At 54.3% G+C, this 17708-nt stretch overlaps 4 protein-coding genes across 4 annotated transcripts; 1 reads left to right on the top strand and 3 right to left on the bottom strand.

Moving 5' to 3' along the window:
• Window positions 1-687: 687 nt before the first annotated feature.
• Window positions 688-1809, bottom strand: B0T26DRAFT_466761 (uncharacterized protein). The gene has a single exon (XM_060435182.1). The coding sequence runs from the start codon at window positions 1663-1665 to the stop codon at window positions 1003-1005; it is 663 nt and encodes a 220-aa protein (XP_060291764.1). The 5' UTR covers window positions 1666-1809; the 3' UTR covers window positions 688-1002.
• Window positions 1810-4525: 2716 nt separating this feature from the next.
• B0T26DRAFT_680322 (uncharacterized protein) lies at window positions 4526-5735 on the bottom strand (the record flags this gene model as incomplete). The annotated part of the gene is made up of 3 exons (XM_060440479.1): window positions 4526-4722; window positions 4893-5193; window positions 5442-5735. 3 exons carry the CDS (start codon window positions 5733-5735, stop codon window positions 4526-4528), a joined length of 792 nt encoding a protein of 263 aa, XP_060291763.1.
• Window positions 5736-7137: 1402 nt separating this feature from the next.
• B0T26DRAFT_756145 (uncharacterized protein) lies at window positions 7138-8471 on the top strand (the record flags this gene model as incomplete). The annotated part of the gene is made up of 2 exons (XM_060446053.1): window positions 7138-7603; window positions 7900-8471. 2 exons carry the CDS (start codon window positions 7138-7140, stop codon window positions 8469-8471), a joined length of 1038 nt encoding a protein of 345 aa, XP_060291762.1.
• A 5395-nt stretch (window positions 8472-13866) lies between these two features.
• On the bottom strand, window positions 13867-16069 carry B0T26DRAFT_756143 (uncharacterized protein; the record flags this gene model as incomplete). The annotated part of the gene is made up of 2 exons (XM_060446052.1): window positions 13867-14174; window positions 14257-16069. The coding sequence occupies 2 exons, from the start codon at window positions 16067-16069 to the stop codon at window positions 13867-13869; spliced, it is 2121 nt and encodes a 706-aa protein (XP_060291761.1).
• Between the last annotated feature and the right edge of the window lie 1639 nt (window positions 16070-17708).

Raw genomic sequence — 17708 nt, 5'->3', positions numbered from 1 at the left:
CTATTTCCAGCCACGGCATACATACCGCATGGCGCACACGCACTGTGCGACACGCATCGCATCGTACAGTACGTACCTCCGGACGGACCTGTTAACAATCCGTACGCTACTCTGCGCCGCAATCGACAGTCCGACGGACGTGACTCTCGCACTCACACGCCTCCCTCGGACTGTTTTTATGTAGTATACGCACGCACATATACGCAGCGCACATTGGTGCGAAAATCTTGCCTGAACGTACCTAGGTATCCTAGACGCCATTTTCTGGCATTGCCATCCAGCATCGCAGCCAGGTTTTTTTTTTTCGCCTCCTGGTTTTTGTAGACAGACGGGAAGTAGGTATGTAGTGCAGTAGAGAGAGATAGCAAACATGGATTGAATAAAAACAAAAAAACACAAGACTATTACAAGTCTCCGCCCCGATGGAATAAGCCCCTCCCTAGTAACCCCATCCCAAAGACCCAGATAACCTACCGTGTAGCACAAAGCGACCACTTTATTCTAAAAGTATTCCGTTCCCCTAGATAGATTGTACACGAATAGAAATGATTAAAACATCGAAACACAAAAAAAGCGGGTATGCAAGTCCACCTCCGGAAGCCTAGGTAACAATAAACTACAAGCCAGCGGGTGCCAAGAGCGAGAAGAAGAAACCCCCCTAACCCCAAAGTGCGGTATTGCTGCGGCAAACAAAGAAGCCTGAAACATTGTTTCCGATAGGGAGCAATCTCTAGAGACAAACCCGTAAGCTGACGAAGGGGGCAATGGACTGGTGGGCGCGTTGCCATACCTCTTGGTCATCCGCACACTGGTTCCTTCCCACATGCCGCCATGAAAACCCCTGAATTAATGGCGCCTGCAGGGAAAAAAAAAAAAAAAAAAAAAAAAGACCCCTGAACTCCCATTCCCTTTCGAAGAAGAAACGGGGCAAAGTCGAAGACAAATGATGGTGATAAACATATTCCGGCGCTAGACAGACAGGCCGCCAGGCTAGACGCTTTACTAGCCGCGCCGACGGCGTATGCGTGCCTCGATCTCGAGCTGGCGTGAGAGGAGCTCGTTCTCGGCCGTCAGGCGGCGGTTGGACTCGGCGTGCACGTCGAGGTTCCGGCCTAGCAGCTGGTAGCGGCGGTCCAGGTCTTCGTAGCGGCGGTCGAGATCATCGTAACGGTGGCGCCAGTCACCGACTTCCTTGGTGAGGGACTCGATGCGGGCCTTGAGGATGCTGACCCGGCCGTCGACTGCGTCCTTGAGCTGGCGGGTGAGCTCGCGGACGCGGATCTTGAGGCTGCTGTTCTCGTTCTCCAGCTTACTGTTCTTCCTCCGGAGCTCGCGCACTTTGGTGTCGACATCTGCGGTGCTGTCGAGGGACCGCCGGAGCTCGTTGTTCTGGCGCTGCAGCTGCTGGACCCAGATGCGGTGCTGCTTGAGGTCTCCCTCCTTATCGCGGAGCTCTGCCTTGAGAAGGTGGTTCTCGCGGTAGAGGGCATCCCGTGAGGTATGCATGGTGGCCATGGGGACGGTGTCCACGTCGTCTTGGACTATGTAGACGCGCTCGTCACTCGTGGAACGGCGATGGAGGCGAGGGCTTTTTGTGCGCAGTATAAAGTCGGGACTGCTGGTACGGGTGGTTTCGATAAAGACTCGGTGGCCGTGGCTCGGCATGCGGACGTGTGGCTCTCTGTCTGGTGCTTGAAGGGTTGGGGGTAAGATGGGACAGTGGTGGACAGATGAAGGCCCAAGTATGATGTTATACCGGGAGGCAAAGGGGTTATAAGGCTGACAGGCCAGACGGAGACGGGCTAGTTGCTGCGGATGCAAGTAATGACTGCAGTGTGGGGAGCGAATGATGAATGAGACGGGGGCAGTAGCTCGAGCGAGCCGGGCGACGCTTGCTTAAAAGGAAGTAGGTCGGGGGCCAGGCACGGCCTTGGATGAGGCTACATGGTTTGTCACGGGGAAGAACAAAAGAGAGCTTGGGTAGGGTAGGTAGGTGGGAGGCATCTGGGCAGGCATTTGTCAAGGTGAGGAAAGGAGGGTGTGGCCGAGCACGGTGTGTGGGCAATGAATGGGCCGGGCCACGAAGCACTCCTCAACTTCCCAAGACAGGACAACCTAAGCAGCAACAGCATGGCCACACCAGCAACCCAAGCAGGCCGACTTGAACTTGTGGGACACACGAGACAGGTGTGGCTCCACCTAATAGACCAAGACGCCGAAGAGAGAGATGAATCACCCGCCATCAAGCATTGACGGTACTGCTTCGAAGCCAGCAGCAACCCGCAGAAGTGGAAACGCGGCCGCCATAGTGGCAGACTGGCAGACTGGCAGGCTGGCAGGCTGGCAGGCTGGCAGGCTTGCAGAGCAGAATGAACCAAAACCAATAGGCTGACCGAAATGCGCAACGCTTGTTGCCCATTCGCCCATCTACACAGCACACGCGTAGTACAGTATGTATCGTACAGTCCAGAACACTAGATCTGGAACTGGCTCTTTGCATTATCTTGATGCCTGGCATGGCCCTGTCGGCACTAGCTGTCGCGATCAGCACCGCCGACGCGCATTAGTTCTGGTGATCTACGCCGGCGAAGCAGGTAGCCCAAAGAGGTCCAAGTCCAGGTTCAGGACATGGTCCACCATGGTCCACCTATAGGTAGTCCCGGTCCAAGAAGACATTGCGTCACAGACTTGAACTCTGGGATCGAGGTCAGACTGGGAGGTCCAGAGGAATATTGAAGAACCGGGCGGAGTAGACGGCGAGCAGGATTGGGACTGGGAATGGAACTGGGACTGGAGATGGGGAATGGAACTGGGACTGGACATAGGGATTAATGGAGTGGAATAAGTGAGTGTCAAAGTAACGGGAGTTAGTTGACGTACGAAGGCCCCCGGGTGTCCACTACCCAGGCCATCGCGGCGGCATGGACACAGTAGGAATGTACTGGTTAAACTTTGGTTGCATTGTCAGGGAACATGTAGTATGGGTATGGTCATGATACAAAAAAACAAAAAAAAGGGCGAGACGCCGCTTAAGGTTTAGATGTTGGGCCGTGGTTCGTTCCTCCAAGACAAGAGGCTGAAGCGACGGCGGGAGATGGGCCTGTCGTTGCCCGTGCGCTTGTGGTGAGAATCGAAAATCGAAATAAGCGCTGGTCGGGGCCGCTAGGCGTTTTGCGTGAGCCTGTGAGGTCACCACCCGACTTCGCCAGCCATGGGCAGGTGGACAGATGAGTGGTGAGTGGTGAGTGGCCAAACAATCGCCGGCCAGGGTGGGCAGGGGCGCTGCGTTCCCGTTGGCTAACGTAGACCGCCGGCCCGTTGCTAGCAGGCTGTTAGTTAGAGCCGACGGGTGCTCTATCCGTACCCTTCCACTGCCCGCTTCTTTGCTAAGCAAGTCCTTGGCCGGCGCCCTCCCAACGTCAGGACGTTGCACCGCCCCGTGGCTCGTGCAACACCTATTGTGGATACCCAATTCCTTCAGCCTTTCGTCCACTTCAACCTTCAATGGGACCCTGAACCCTCAGCCTTCCAATGCCCGCCCAACTGGTATGGAAGGTACGAAGGGTGATAGCATGACGCTACGGGCGGTTGGATTGGACATTTTTGTCTAACCGTCTTCTTCCGGATTGTCTTCCCGATGTCGTACGCTGTATGTGCGGTCCTGCAATTTTGGCAATGGCAATGGCAATGGCAAAGACAACCTCGTCAGCTCAAAGTTTCTGAACTGTACGTCCGGAGTAAGTCGCCTCCCCTTTCACAGCCACCATTCTCTCCGTGTAAATTTGGAAGGCGTTTTTTCCTTCTTCGTCTGGCGCGCGCCGGAAAGCAAGGCAGTCCCCGAGTTTCATTTAGTGGTGTGAAGTCCACGCAATCCTCAAGGCTGGACTGTCAGCCGCATGTGCAGAGGATCAAGTCCAAAAGGCTGAAGTCGCATCGCATCGCATCGCATCTCATCTCATCTCATCGCATCGCATCGCTTTGTGTCGCTTCGGTCGCGACTTCGCGAGGCCGTAAGGTCGTAAGGCCACAATGCCGCAAGGCTATGGAACTGGGCCTCTTTCTGCGCCATTGGCTGTTTCCGTCAACGGTTTGCATCATCCCCATGCAATTCTGACCAAGAGGAGAATTTCCGTGCCGTGGCCGCACTTTGGCAGGCATGACATAAGGCCCAAACAAGGCTTCTCGAAGAGGCGTTTTCTGCGTGGTTCCTCACAGCCGCAAATATATGCCCACAGGATGCACCCGCCCCTTATTGCCCTCAGCTAAGCAGGGGCCTGTTCGTAAGAGCATTAAGTGAGGCCGCCCCCCACACCATCCGTCCCCGGAACCTGACTTACCCCTCACCACCTTGACAACGTTGCTCCTTTAGTCTGTATACACACGGAAAATGTAGGGTAGGTAAGGTACTCACTGAAATGGATACCCTGACCAAGCAAGCTTTGCTAACCGAATCCAACCTCAGTCACATGCGGCGCGCGTCTTTGTCTGCAGCAATGGAAGCCTTTCGGTGCCATGGTTTGGCATTTCAGCACTCGGTGCTTTGCCGCCCTTCCCGAGTTGGATAACCCAAGTCGGCGATTAGCAAGTCGTCGGCGGGCATGGGAGGATAGGACAAGCCAACGGCGGACGAGGCTGGCGCCACATCGAGACCAAAATCACGGATACAGCCCTCGACCTCGGCATCGCCGTTAGGCTTGACGACACGCCAAGACTCCCCCTTGACTAGACTCTGGCTTTGTGAAGAACCGCCTAGTCTACTTCCACGCTCGACCTCAGACCAAACCGCTACCCCCCTCCGTCGCCGTTTCTCGCTATTTCAGCCTCGGTGCGGCGGGCGTGGGACCTTGCGCGCCCCATGCTGACGCCTCGGGGTTGGCCCCTCAGCGACATACCGGAGCTATCGGTGACCTGACTTGGCCGGGTCGTAAACCAAGAAGTCTGCCAGGCGAGCGGCCGCCCGCGTGCAGATTTGTATATCGTTCCCGATCCGCAAGAAGGGCCCGTGGAGCCCTGCCTGTCGTCCGCAATGGTCCGAAGCAGCCTCTGATGTTTCAGGATGCTATAGGCATTGGTGGGGAACCTGCGGGTTAGTCTTGCTGCCTTGTCGGTTACTAAGCGTTCGCGACTCCAGATTCCATGCCCTAGAACATCTCTCTGCTGAACATTGCCCACGGCAGCCAAGGACTGGTCCCTCTGACTCGCCAGTCGTGCGGCAGGGAGTACTATATTGCACTGTGCTGCTGCAGTATGAGCTATTCCTCGACAGTGCGGCACTTGACCGGCGTGGAATCTGTAGGAGAGGGGGCCCCACCCCCTTCCTATCTCTCCCCGTCTCTATGGGATAGACAGGCGTCAAAGGCAACGGGAACGGCCTCTTCCCCTCATGTCAGACTCTGACTGGGGGCCAAGATGTGCCAGAGTCGCGAGCGTCTCGCCCATACCTTGCTCTGGTTGCCTTTTTGCCTCGAGATACCACCCCACACCAGCGGAATGGCCAGGTTTGGCTGTCTCTGCCGCTTCCTTGCTGGGTCGACCAGGGCACACCGAGACCGGTGGAGTAGGAAATCAGGCAGATGTCTGGTCGTGATCAGGAGTTGGTGGGCGTCGTCCGAGGATTGGGCGAGCGTCGTGTGTCGACACTCCTCCCGGCCAGTGTCTCTCCGCATCTCTCTGATTCGGCTAGAGCCTCTGGATCCATGGCTCTCGTCACAACGGCAGATGTACCAGTACGCCATCCCTTGGCCCGTTCTTCTCGTGAACCGTTTGTGTATCGGTCTCGTGAACCGTTTGCGTATCTGGGGTCGCTGCATCTTTTTCGGCTTTTCTTCTAGGCTCACCCCTTTTCGAGGTGTCCATTGCTCCGAGGAACGGGGCAAGCCGGATTTGGGAACTCTGTTTGCCGTGCAACGTGCCATGCTTCAGGGCGGGTGGGGTGTTGTAGCTGCGACTTCCGGTGAGGCTCGGGGATGAAATCCAAGGCCGCTCATTGTGTTGATGTGTCCATGCCCGGGACCAAGAATGAAGCAGTGACTGCCTCTAGTAATTGGGGGGGAAACAGACTTCGGAGAGACTACTGTGCACATCTACCGGGATCGAACGCCTTTCCTATATACTCACGGACGGTACCATTACTCGGACCTGGAGCCGACTGAGGTAAGTCCAGAGGGTGATCGCAGCTGCGAAAGTCGAGCGTGCTGGCTGGAAAATAGTGCGTGATTCGCTCGCGGCTTCCCCGTCTCACCTCTGGAACTCCTCCACCACTAGCCCTGGCACCCCATTGGTCGGTTTTCGAAACCCACCTCGCTCTCACTGGGCTGCCTCTTTAACAACTGGCAACGGAGACTCAGCCGGGTACGATTCCGCCGGCTTAGGATAGATGTTGATCTGCTCGAGTTGCTTTACTTTCCATGTTGTCTAAACTTTTAACGATGATGTGGAGAGCCTGAATGAGAATAGCCGGCTAATGGCGTGCGATCTGGCGTGCAAATTTTGACAGACCACACACCGCTGTCTCAAATAAACATAAGCCCATACTAAATATTTTCTCATCATTCTCGATTTGAGATTCATCTCATCATGTCCGTGCTGACTGTTTAGGTATTCAGTTGGATAAATACTCATAATCTCTTCAACGCCGACAGGGTCTCAGCGGGAATCATCGCCAGCACGTATGTAAGGTATTCGTAGGTATTACGTACGGGGCTGCAAATGTGGCCCGTGCATATGTACAGACATATGCTTGGTTTTCCCAATGAAGGAACGAGGCGGGAAGCCCCAGACGCCAAGTGAGTACAAACGCGCTTGAGCTAGTACAGACCGTACAATATACATGCAACACCAGCAATGCACTCGCTGGCGCAGGGCCTTCACTGTATAACCTTCCATGTTATGCACCTCAGTTGAGACGCGGGCTGCTCTTTGGCCTATGAGTTTATGGAAGGCGGCTGGAAAATACAGGGCACCAAGACAAGGCGACCAAATCATTCCTTACGTGCCAATCACGCTCGTTGGCAAATGAATGGTCCTTGGACCAGAGCAAACCTTTTTGTAACCTCGCGCCGGGCAGCGGCCCATTCTTGTCGGCCAACCTGACCCAAGTATGCGTACATACAAATCCCTCCTTCACGCACCACCGCCATGAACGGCGGCGTTTCCAAGGCGCAGACGCGCCAGTTTCATCGAAAGCTATCCAACGCCTCGGAAGGAAAGCTTGGAAACTCCCTGAGTACAGGACTGAGCTTCAGAGAACAGCCTCCAGAGCAAGGAGATATTGCACGAGACACACCCGTGTACAAGAAAAGGCAGCGCGGCGCGTCTTCCGTGGTCGACCGACTGACTGGGACGGACACGCAACGGCCTGGAGCTGAGGACGAGAAAGTACTGTACACCTCATCCCCTGACCTCAAGCTCAACGGGCCAAGGCAGGTCTCTCCAGCCACGCAGTTGCGGGAACGGCAGATCGGCAGCGATGGTGACCGCGAAGACAACGGACGTCAGATCAAGCGGGCGCGGTTGACACGGAAAAACTTGGCCCTGTTCGACAAGATGGGGAAGAAGAAGGGACCCAATAAGGCGTCGGCGTCTGCTCCGCCAGAATCCACGAGTGAGTCGATAGCAACGAAGACCGCCTCGACAACGTCGTCTGGCTTCGCTATTCAGGTCTATAAGAATGGCATCCTTGAACCGCGATACTCCAAGCCGCCCACCAATCTCAAGGAAATCCACGAACGGCATGCAAGATCCCGTAAAACTGCTACCACATTTGGCTGGGGAATGGAAGGGTTCCGATGGAAGTATGAAAGAAGCGATGCTACGGAGTGGTTATAACGGGGCGGCTCTTGTCTACACCAGGAATCAGCCCTGTCAGTCATCGGGAAATCTGACCCCTGGCCCATGCAGAAGTCAGGACTTTTACCACAGACGGCACTAGTCTCAACTTCTACACGCACTATGCCGTCCCGTCGGAGGACGGGACCATCAAATACCACCAGTATCAGTACGCATCGACAAACGTGAAGAATACTCACCAGGGACATAAAGACGGCCGAAGACAGCTCAGGAACGAACAGCAACACGTAAGGGAGCAGTCGTATGCCCTAAAGGATCAATTAAAGGAGCACGGGAAGCAGCGTCGCAGTGCCCTCGGACCCATCTCCGACGAGCCTCCCCTGCTCGTTTCAGACATGGAGCCGCTGGTTGCGACAAATACGTACGGAGATGAAGACGAAAATGAAGCCGACTACGAGATGGTCGAGCAGCCCTATCAGCCCACGCCCCCGGCGTCGTCTAGACCAGAATATCAACCCAACCATGGCAAAGAGTCAAGCTCCCACTCTACCTCGCCGAGGTCGCTGCCACCCGGGAATGACGGCGATTGCGGCGGTGGTGGCGGCAACAGTGCCCAGAAACGAAAGGCCTCATTACCGCAAGGATCCTCCCACGAGTCCTCCAGGCAACGGTTCAAGGAATAGAGCTATTGGGAGCGGGACTCTGGGAGTGGACGTTACTTCCACAAACATTCCGATGGTAAAACTGCCTGGCTTGATCAAGGGTGACGATTGATGTTTTTTGCTTTTTGAAGGAAGGATGAATTTCCTTCGTCTCAAATCGGTTCCATGCAATATAACGACGTACTTGGGCGAATAACAGCTGAATTGCGTCCCATTGTGGCTTTGCAGCAGTCCAAGAAACCCCCCCCCCCCCCCCCACAGGAAAAAATCTTGCAACGGATTCCTGGATGCATCTGCCTGCCCGCGGTTGTGTTGTTCAGGTCCGACTCAAGAGCTTACAGAGGGTGTATCATATATCATGATTCAAGACGTGGCGGTGAGGCCAGGCCATTTGGCCGTGGAAAGAGCCACCCGCCTGCATATTGTCAGCGAAGTGCCCAATGGCTCCTTCCACGGCCAAAGACAAAAAGATCGTGTAAGAAAATACACTATTTTTCTTTTTCGGGAACATCTGGAGCTTGTCCGTTGCGTGCGTTCTTAAAACCCCCGGGCTACACCCAATGTAGCTGTGCAGGTGTGCTCTCAGACAGCTGGGCAGAAGGCCGCTGGGCAGTGAGTGGGTGGCTGTGCAGCTGTATAAGGCGTCCAGGCTCCGGTTCAACACCTGGGCCGAACGAGGCTCGCGTCACTCGTCGCTGGAGCCATCTGGGTTCATCGAGGATTGACACTTTGCTTGTCCATGAGCTACATCACTACCCAAGGTACTTGCCGTCGGTCGCGCACCAGAGAATGGAATTGCCTGGTCCAAGCAGCCGTCACCGCTATCGACGATCGAGCGAATGGGCCTAACGACAGTCCACAAGTCAGACAAACCCGTGGTAGAGTAAGTATCTTATTGCCGAAAACAATGCAAGATTCTTTGCCTCGATATTTCCAGGTTACGTATCCACCGGCGCTGAGTGTTTTACAGTAGCATTGTCTTCGTGCACGGATTTAATGGCCACCCGGAGCGAATATGGACGCACAAGCGAAGCAATGACGATCCTCGGTCTCGCTCCGGGGATCTCGAAACCGTTAAACGCCCCTCCAAATTCCGAAAGCTCAACCCATTCAGACAACCTACAAAACAAGACGGGAATTCCAGCAGAAACAAAGAAGTCTACTAGCCTCGAGATCTGCTTCCCGAGACTGTTAACAGGGCCCGTGTCCTGACATTCGGATACAACGCCTCCGTGCGCCACAGGTCCGAAGGGTCAAGGGATCATAATACCGTCTATGGGTTTGCCTGGGAGCTACTCTGTTGTCTAGGCGATGCCCGCGAGCAGGAGGGGGCAACCCATAGGCCGCTGCTCTTCGTTGCTCATGGCCTGGGCGGAATCATCGCCAAAGAAGCCTTGCGATAGGCCGAAGTAAAATGTACCAGTCCGTCCAACGCGCACCTCGGCAGCATATCCTCGTCTACTATCGGCATCGTCTTCTTCGGTACGCCCCACCGGGGAGCCGATCCAAGGGGGCCCCTTCACCATGTCGCCGAGAAGGCCATCCATGCTGCGGGATGGACCGCAGACAAAAAGGTCGTCGAGACCCTCCTGCCCAACTCGGAACGTCTGAAACTTTGCGACGAGTTGGTTTTAACCAGCTTGTTTTCATTAATACCTTTGATGAAGTGAGCTGGTATGCGACGGCGGAGATCATCAACAATGCGTCCGCGAGGCGATTTCTCGCAGATGCTTCAAATCGCCGCCCTCATCTGTTATCACAATAACTAAAAAAGTGTCCGGTAGAATATCGCGTTCTTCGTTCTACTACTATTCCGAAATATCAAATGCCCCTCCCAAGCATCTCAGTTTCTGGTAGGATGAATGTGCGCTTGTTAGGGGTTGTGGTGGCTACCAACGAACACGCATATTGAGCCCAAATCGGCTTTCAGACTTTTGATTCGAAGAAGGCTAGTCTATGTAACTCATCAGACACAAGGACAGACTTATAGTGCTTATGAGAGATACTATGGTTGTATGTTACTACGCACTCGCTCATTCCTCAATATCAATGTACCTCATCTGATCAATTTGAATTCTTCGCGCCCTCACTGACCACAGTTTCACGACTAGCTAAACCCAAGTAGCTAGCGAAATGAAAATGATTTTATTCTAGTTACACTTTTACGAAACAAAATATAAATAGTCTATGCAATAGATTATTTCCAAGCATTGCTTCCTTAGCTATTCGGCTGTTCTTCTGATTCCCTTCAGACTGACTCCCGACCCCAACTGAGCTATATTCAGAGCTTATCTTGAATCCATCTTAATAGGAGCATTTACGAGATTTTACTAATTGTACAATACCCTTTACAAGGTAGGCAGGCTATAATCTAAGCAGAAAATTTTGACAGCCAAAACAAATCCTCTCATCATACATACCACTAATAAAAGGGAGAGGACGAGGCCCTCACGCCTGTCCACTGTGGAACCTTGATAACTTCCTTCCAAGACGGCGGTTTCGACGCATCGAACTGCTCCATCAAGATAACCATGTCACATAGCCCGTATTTCCTAGCTAGGCCAAGCGGCAACAGCAACCTGCCAGAGGCGCAAGGATCGACCTTTCCCGTGAGAAGAAGCCGAGTGATTTCCCAGAGCGGTCGACAGTTTTTGGAAACAGCAGATTTCGACCGCGGGCCTCAACGGTGTCGAGTCGCGGCAGACGAGATCGAGCTCGATCATTTCCGAACCAAGGATAACATTAACTAACGTGGGGTTCCCGGATCGGACCGCTTGCATCAACACAGTCCGGCCTGACCGGTCTCGCGTTTGGGTCGGTGTCTATCTGCAAGACAAGCCACATGGCAATGGCTATGGCGACATCGTCGGCCACCATCGCACACCAAAACAGTATGGTCCTGCCGCTATTATCTCGCGCCCCTAGGCCAACCCTCGAGCTTGTGATGATTTGCTGAAACGAGAATAAGCTGCGTAGCTTCACCGCCAGGACCAGAGCGGCTTCCCCACGCCGGGTGCGTGCCATGGGATCCGCGCCAGCTGAGAGCAGCAATTTTACATCTTCCTTTCGCTCCTTTTGAATTGCCCAGCGGAGTGCAGTCATTCCGCCCTCCATTGTAAATATTTATTCAACATCTACGTCCTCGATGCCCTTAGAAACATAGCCCAGATTAACAAAATATGCCTCCCGGGCTTCCTTCTTTACTAAACAAAAGCGCATGGCCTTCATTTCCGAATCCTCCCACTGTTGTTGAGCTTTTTTCGGCCACCTCCGGAGAAAGCAGGGCATACCAGTCTTCGTTGAATATTTTCATCGCCTTTTCAAGCCACTCGCCAGCAATAGGCTCTTGCGCGAAGGTTGACGCGATAACCTGTATACATTCAAGTAATACGTCACCCTGACTCTTTCTTTTCTTCCTTTTCGGGTGTGATGAGGATGAGGACCGCTTCTGACCGTTACGTACATATGCAGGTACAGGGAGTTCCTCCTCATCTTCGTCAGAGATCACCAACGTAGGGTCTATACGGACCCTATCAGCAGTTAACAGTTGCTCAAGCTTTAGAGCTGCATTCCCGCTGGCCCCGCGATCGTCTTGGAAGACCTGCTCCATTGGTTCACGGCGGGAGAGTCCTGTACCGGAATTGGTAGACTTCTTTGTTTTCCTATAGATCGAAGATTAGCTATTTCCCTTCCTACCTAGGAAGGAAATGACTAACCTTGATAAGGGCATCCCAGACATCGTCTGGCGCAGTATGTAGGCTGGTTACAGGGTCGAACCCCGAAGCCCGAATTTTCCACTAAAACTATCCACGCCCGCCACTTCTTCTTGAACTAAATCGTCTGGCCCGTGATCAAAGTTGACAGTGGCTTGAAGGGTCTTGAATTGTCTGTCTAAACCCCAATCTAATAATACAGGAAAGAAGGCCTTTCATGCTTCCAAGAAAAGGACAAAGGACACCTGGTTCAAGAGTCTGTTCAGTCGACTACGTAAGGGACTCAGCCGTAGCAAGGGAGAAAAAAGAGGGCATTCGGAAGTCCGGGAGCCCGGAAGAAGGGATCAGAGCTGAAAGTCATGAATGAAGGGATATGCAGGTATGTGGCTTGACAATGTGGCTCAAAAGTGGGCGACACATGCACATGTGCTCTTTGCGTTTTGTCCAGGTATGACGGCAAGCTGGGTATTATCGTGAACGAGTCAAAGCAGGGCAACAAAGTTCGCACCAGTCCGTTCTGTTATATTAGCGACGGCGATGACAGATCACGTTCTCAAGAACAACACCGTCAAAGTCGAAGTATCTCGACGGCAGGTGTGTGCGTGAATGCGGGTGAGAGAAAGCCTCATCGTTTTGATTCGCTCCCTCTCCTTTGAACAATGAGCCAAATATGACAACAACAAAAAAATGTCCAAGAAAAAATGTCGAGCGCCCAACTATCCGGAAGAGAACATTTGAGAAATCCACCATGAAACAGAGAAGAAGAAAAGAAAAAAGACTCCCAACAACTAGATAGCATCACTCCGGGACGCCCTCCTTCGCCCCGTTTCCCATTGCCCGAACAGTCAAGGATAGAAAAAAACAAAACAAAGTGTTTGCCTTTCCCTCCCATGCTTGATCAACCTCATCCTACATGCCAACCTTGCTGCTGGCTTGCTGGCTCGCTCGCTCAATTGCGTGCTTGCTTGCTTGCGTGCGCTAGTTCGGATGAGAAATAAAAAACAATATATGACCGAAGATGAGACAGAAAAAAGGTAAAAGGATATCGTCCCAAAAACTAAACCAGATCAAATTTCCCGCATATACCCCTTCCCCGCGCGTAGAAAAAAAATAATAATTCCCGCAAGCTCTGTCATGATTTGTTTCATTGATAAGAAAGAGAAAAAAGGAGAGGGGGCGGGAGGGTTCGATGGGTTTCTTAGGCGTGTAAAACTCCCCGGTCCCTCCCGCCGTGTCTGCCCTCAAGAAAGATGAACTAGCCCAAAACAAATACTTAAAAAATAACTCGATGCTCATATTTTCCCCGTAAATAATGAAGCCCGTGGTTAGATGGACAAAATGCTTCCCAGCATATGCTTGCGTTGTTAGATGTGGTGTGCATCGAGGTGTGTGTATGTGCGTGAGTATGTGCGGGTGTGGTCGGTAGTGTGTGCCTCGTTTAGTGAGAAGCAGCTCGCGAATATACCAGATGATATATCTAATGGCATACTCGCATACTTGAATCAGATGGTGCGTATATCTTTGGAGAAAATGGATGACGTAGAAGGGGCCGTTCTTAAACGGCCTCAGCACGCTCCATTTCCGTCCCATGGCCGCGGAGCCACAGTCAGTTTGTGGTTCAGAACAGCTGAGCCGTTTGCCAGGTAACCCCTTTCAGAGCCCACTGTCACTCGTGTGTCGCTCGACGAGAAGAGAAAAGATGCTCATCTCGCATAGGGCCTGTTCATCAACGCGACCTCCCTGGCGATCTCACCCCATTCCAGCTCGCGCTTGATTTCGCCGGTGGCGCTGGCCCCCGTCCCAAGCATTTCCTCCCATTTCAGAAGCTCGTATGCGAACCTGAGATGGGGCTGGATGATTACGTTGAGACGGCGGGCGCGGACATAACAGTAGGCCCGAGGGAATGATATGTCAAGGGTTCGCATAACCTCTGCAATGCAGATGGTGGCGCTGCGGGAGACGCCCACTCGGCAGTGGACAAGGGTTGCTGTACCATTGCGCCGGCCGCGATCTGATATGACGGGGATCGCACGAGTCAGACAAAGTTGGTTGTTGAACAGGGTCAGTGGCTGGAATGTAAAAATAAGTCTCACCGATAAACTCCAAACATCTTTCAAACTCGTCTGTCAGAGGATCGATGCCATTATCTTGGACCCCATGGACGACACACGTGTTTTCCGGCCCCCATTCTTCGAGCTCGCCCTCTCGCCACATGGCCGTCTCGCCGACGCTGAGGATCTGGCTAATGCCTAAAGACCGGAGCAGGTCGGGGTTGTTGGCGTGCCCGAGGTTGCCGAGGTACATATAATCAAGAACTCTGCTGGGGAAGGAGCCGTCAAAGCCGGAAAACCACCTGGGCTCGTCCCTGACTAGCGCTGTAATGTCGGCGAGGCTCTCGCCGGCGTGCACCGGGGACTCGTGCAGAAGCCGAGGCGCAATGGCAGTCAGCAGCGCCACGTCTGAGGGATAGGCAAAGAAGTTGCGCTGCTTCTCGGTATGCAAGTTGAGCCAGGCGTCAGGAATAGGCCGCCCCGTGCTGTAGCTGTAGTACGCGATAGCGAGGAGCGTCGACTCGGTGTATCCGTCGGCGCAGTGGATGAGCACTTTCCTAGGGCGCAGGTTGAGTTCGCGCGTTCCTTCTGGCGTGTCTACCATCGAACCATGGCCATCTCTGCCAGTCTGGGCATCGGCTGGAACAGACGGGTGCGTGCCGTGCGCCAGATGGTATATCCACTTGCACGTTTCTAGAATGCCGTCCGCCTCGGTGTGCGACCAAGTTGGCGGGAGAATGCTTCCGGACGAGGGGAAGTCAACAAAAAGCTGGCGGGCGGTGGCATCGCCGCAACCCTCGGCAATGGCTTGTAGGGTGCTAGGATTCAGCCGCCCCAGGTCGCTGCATTCTATGAGGACTTCGCAGCCATGCTCTTCGACAGCGGCTGCCGGGTCGGGAGTCGGGCCCAGCCACACGTTGTGGGATATCTCCGAGGCCTGGGTCATGGCATACATCTCCTTCCGTTCCTGGTGGAAAAAGTCCATGACGTTGCCCGTCAGCCGGCCGGCCGAGTCAACGGCGACAACCTCGGGATGCAGGTTTTCAAAGTCGCTGAAAGGGCCGACGCAGATAAAAGTGTTATAGACGGGTGCCGTGAACCTCTGCTTCTCGTGCTTGGCCCGCCACCTCTGCTGGGCGGCGACAATATCCCAGCCCAGCTTGCGCACGGTCACGTCGTCGTCGCCATAGACAATGATGTCCGATGTCATGGCCGACTTGGCGGCCTGGATCTGGAAGTTTCGGACGGAAAAGCCTTCCCTTGGATCAGCCTCGAGGAACTCGGCGGCAGCACCTCCCAGCTGCAGGAATTCATGGGGCGGGATAGCGCCCTTGAGGCGCGAGACGCTCACGTCTCCATCGGCCTTGACAAGCGTGATGCCGCGCAGGCACGTGGGCGTTCTCCTCAAAGTGCGCTTTCGCGCTATGAAGAAGGCCAGCTGGATCTGGTTCTGGGGATGCAGGCCATGGAACCAGGGGAAGACCAGCGAGGGGTCGGGCAGCGGCTGTCGCGAGATATGGTCCAATGCTGCCACCACGTCGGCGGCGTTGATTTTGTAGAGGGACTGGTTGCCCGACTCGAGACGAGTGTAGTTGTCCGGCGGAAACAGCAGCGAGCGATAGGCCTGGTCCTCGTCTTCCTTCCCCGGCGACGGTGGCGGCGTGCTGGGCTGTTCCTGGGGTACGGGGCCTGGGGGACACACGGGGATGTGCTTATTTGGCACGGGTGTGACAGGCGTGGGGCATTGTGTCGGTTGCTGGCTAATGTTCTCGAGCGTGATTGTCGTCGAAAGAGAGCCGATGTTGGGAGGAGAGCGGTGCGAGGCAATCAGACGGGGGAGGGCGATTGTGGCCATAATAATGCGAGGATGCGATCACAACACGGATTCTTGTGTGTTTGCGTGCGTGCGAGGTCTTTCGTCACACCCAAGGCGTCGTTATCGTCTTTGTTCTTGTCGCCGTCGATATCGATATCGATGTCAAAGTCGGGGAGGCGGCTCGTCATGGATGGTGTAGAGGGGTCCTTTGGGCTGGAATGGCTCTGTTGAAGAGGCTCCTAAGACAATGTCTTGGAGAGCGAACGTTGAGCTTGGCTTGAGGCGGGAGCACGCGAGTGTAAGTACAAAGCGCCTGCAGTGCAGGTTGGTGCTGGAGGTGAGGGGAGTGCAGCCTTATCGCTGACCCCTGCTCTCGATGGCTGTCTGCTAATAACGATGCTGCAGCGGCAGATAAGACGCGGCAAAAGCAATCGCAATGGCGTCAATCGCGGACCACGTTGGCCGAACTATCGGTACGAATGGCTGGGCAATGAGAAAGAACCCCATAAGAGATGGGACCCGGGAAAAGAAAGCAAAAGCGTTCACGGCATCGAACAAAGAAGTTAGGACGGGCGCGACGACCAAGGCAACAGGCCACCACCAAGTGGGTGGGGGATGGAAGATAGTAAACGGGGGTGCGCTAGTCGATGGGATGGATGGATGGATGGATGGAGAATGGAGGGGCGGCAGACACCGCAGCCGTTGTTGCGTTGGGGATGCGGGCAACACAACACAATAGAGGGCACACAGACACAGACACAGGCTCACAGCATTGGCATTTAGAGTCGGTGCTCGCAGGGTTTGGTTCCTTGAGCAGGCGAGAGGGGTTCCAGTTGTTTGCAATTCGACCGTCAACCAATTACACAGTACAGCACCTCCTGCTGGGCGGGAGAGATCGCTGGCCCATCAATCGCCCGACAGGCGCCGGTTGGACGATCGTCGCCCTTCTACGCCATCACAAAGAGATAATTGTCATTTATCCCAGGGATGGAAGTCCTAGATGTCATCGATCTCGTCTGGACCTTGGTTGAGCTGGTTTCCATGGGATGAGGCGATGTGGTCCACGCTCCCCCCGTCGGGTCCCGTCTCCACTCTCACAGCGCCGCCCTGCCATCCATGATTTCGTGGAGAAGAAGCAGGGGTGGGGGAGGCACGAGAGAAACAGCGGGGTTGGCGCCAGTGGACGCCGCCCTTCTCACTTCGAGCAGTGAGCACCTCAGGCTGCACAGCATGGAGGGAGGTGGAGACTGGAGAGACACTACCTTAGCGTAGCTTTCTGGCTTGGACACAGGCCAATGACTGCTTTCGCAGCGCCTCCAATTTGTGCGATATCCCCAATGCTGCAAGCGCTGCGAAGCGTGCTGCTGGCGACGAGGGAGGCCCAGTCAACGACGGCAGAACATGCAAGCCCTCACGCAAAAGCAGAGACGCGCACACGTTAGCGTCCCATTCCCCAATCCTTCGATGCACGTTGGCGAGCCAGGAGCCGGTGGGTAGCAGCGGGTGACAATTCCGAGAGCATCTGGTATTCCATATTCCATCCATGGATTGATTCGATTTCTGGACACAACCAAAATAAAAAAACCGGGGACGCACCCCGACTCTCGCTCGGCGCCACGACGTTGTGGGTTGGATTTCCAATTGTCCTTGATTGTGAGGGTATTTGTAACCGATGTAC

Source organism: Lasiosphaeria miniovina, assembly GCF_030549165.1.
Source record: "Lasiosphaeria miniovina strain SMH2392-1A chromosome Unknown B0T26scaffold_7, whole genome shotgun sequence".
Taxonomy (NCBI): domain Eukaryota; kingdom Fungi; phylum Ascomycota; class Sordariomycetes; order Sordariales; family Lasiosphaeriaceae; genus Lasiosphaeria; species Lasiosphaeria miniovina.
Note: the sequence above shows the minus strand (reverse complement) of the source record. Positions and strands in the feature narration are given on the sequence as shown.

Coding starts and splice junctions, on each gene's coding strand:
- B0T26DRAFT_466761 (XM_060435182.1), bottom strand. CDS start 1,665: ATGCCGAGCCACGGCCACCGAGTCTTTATCGAAACCACCCGTACCAGC.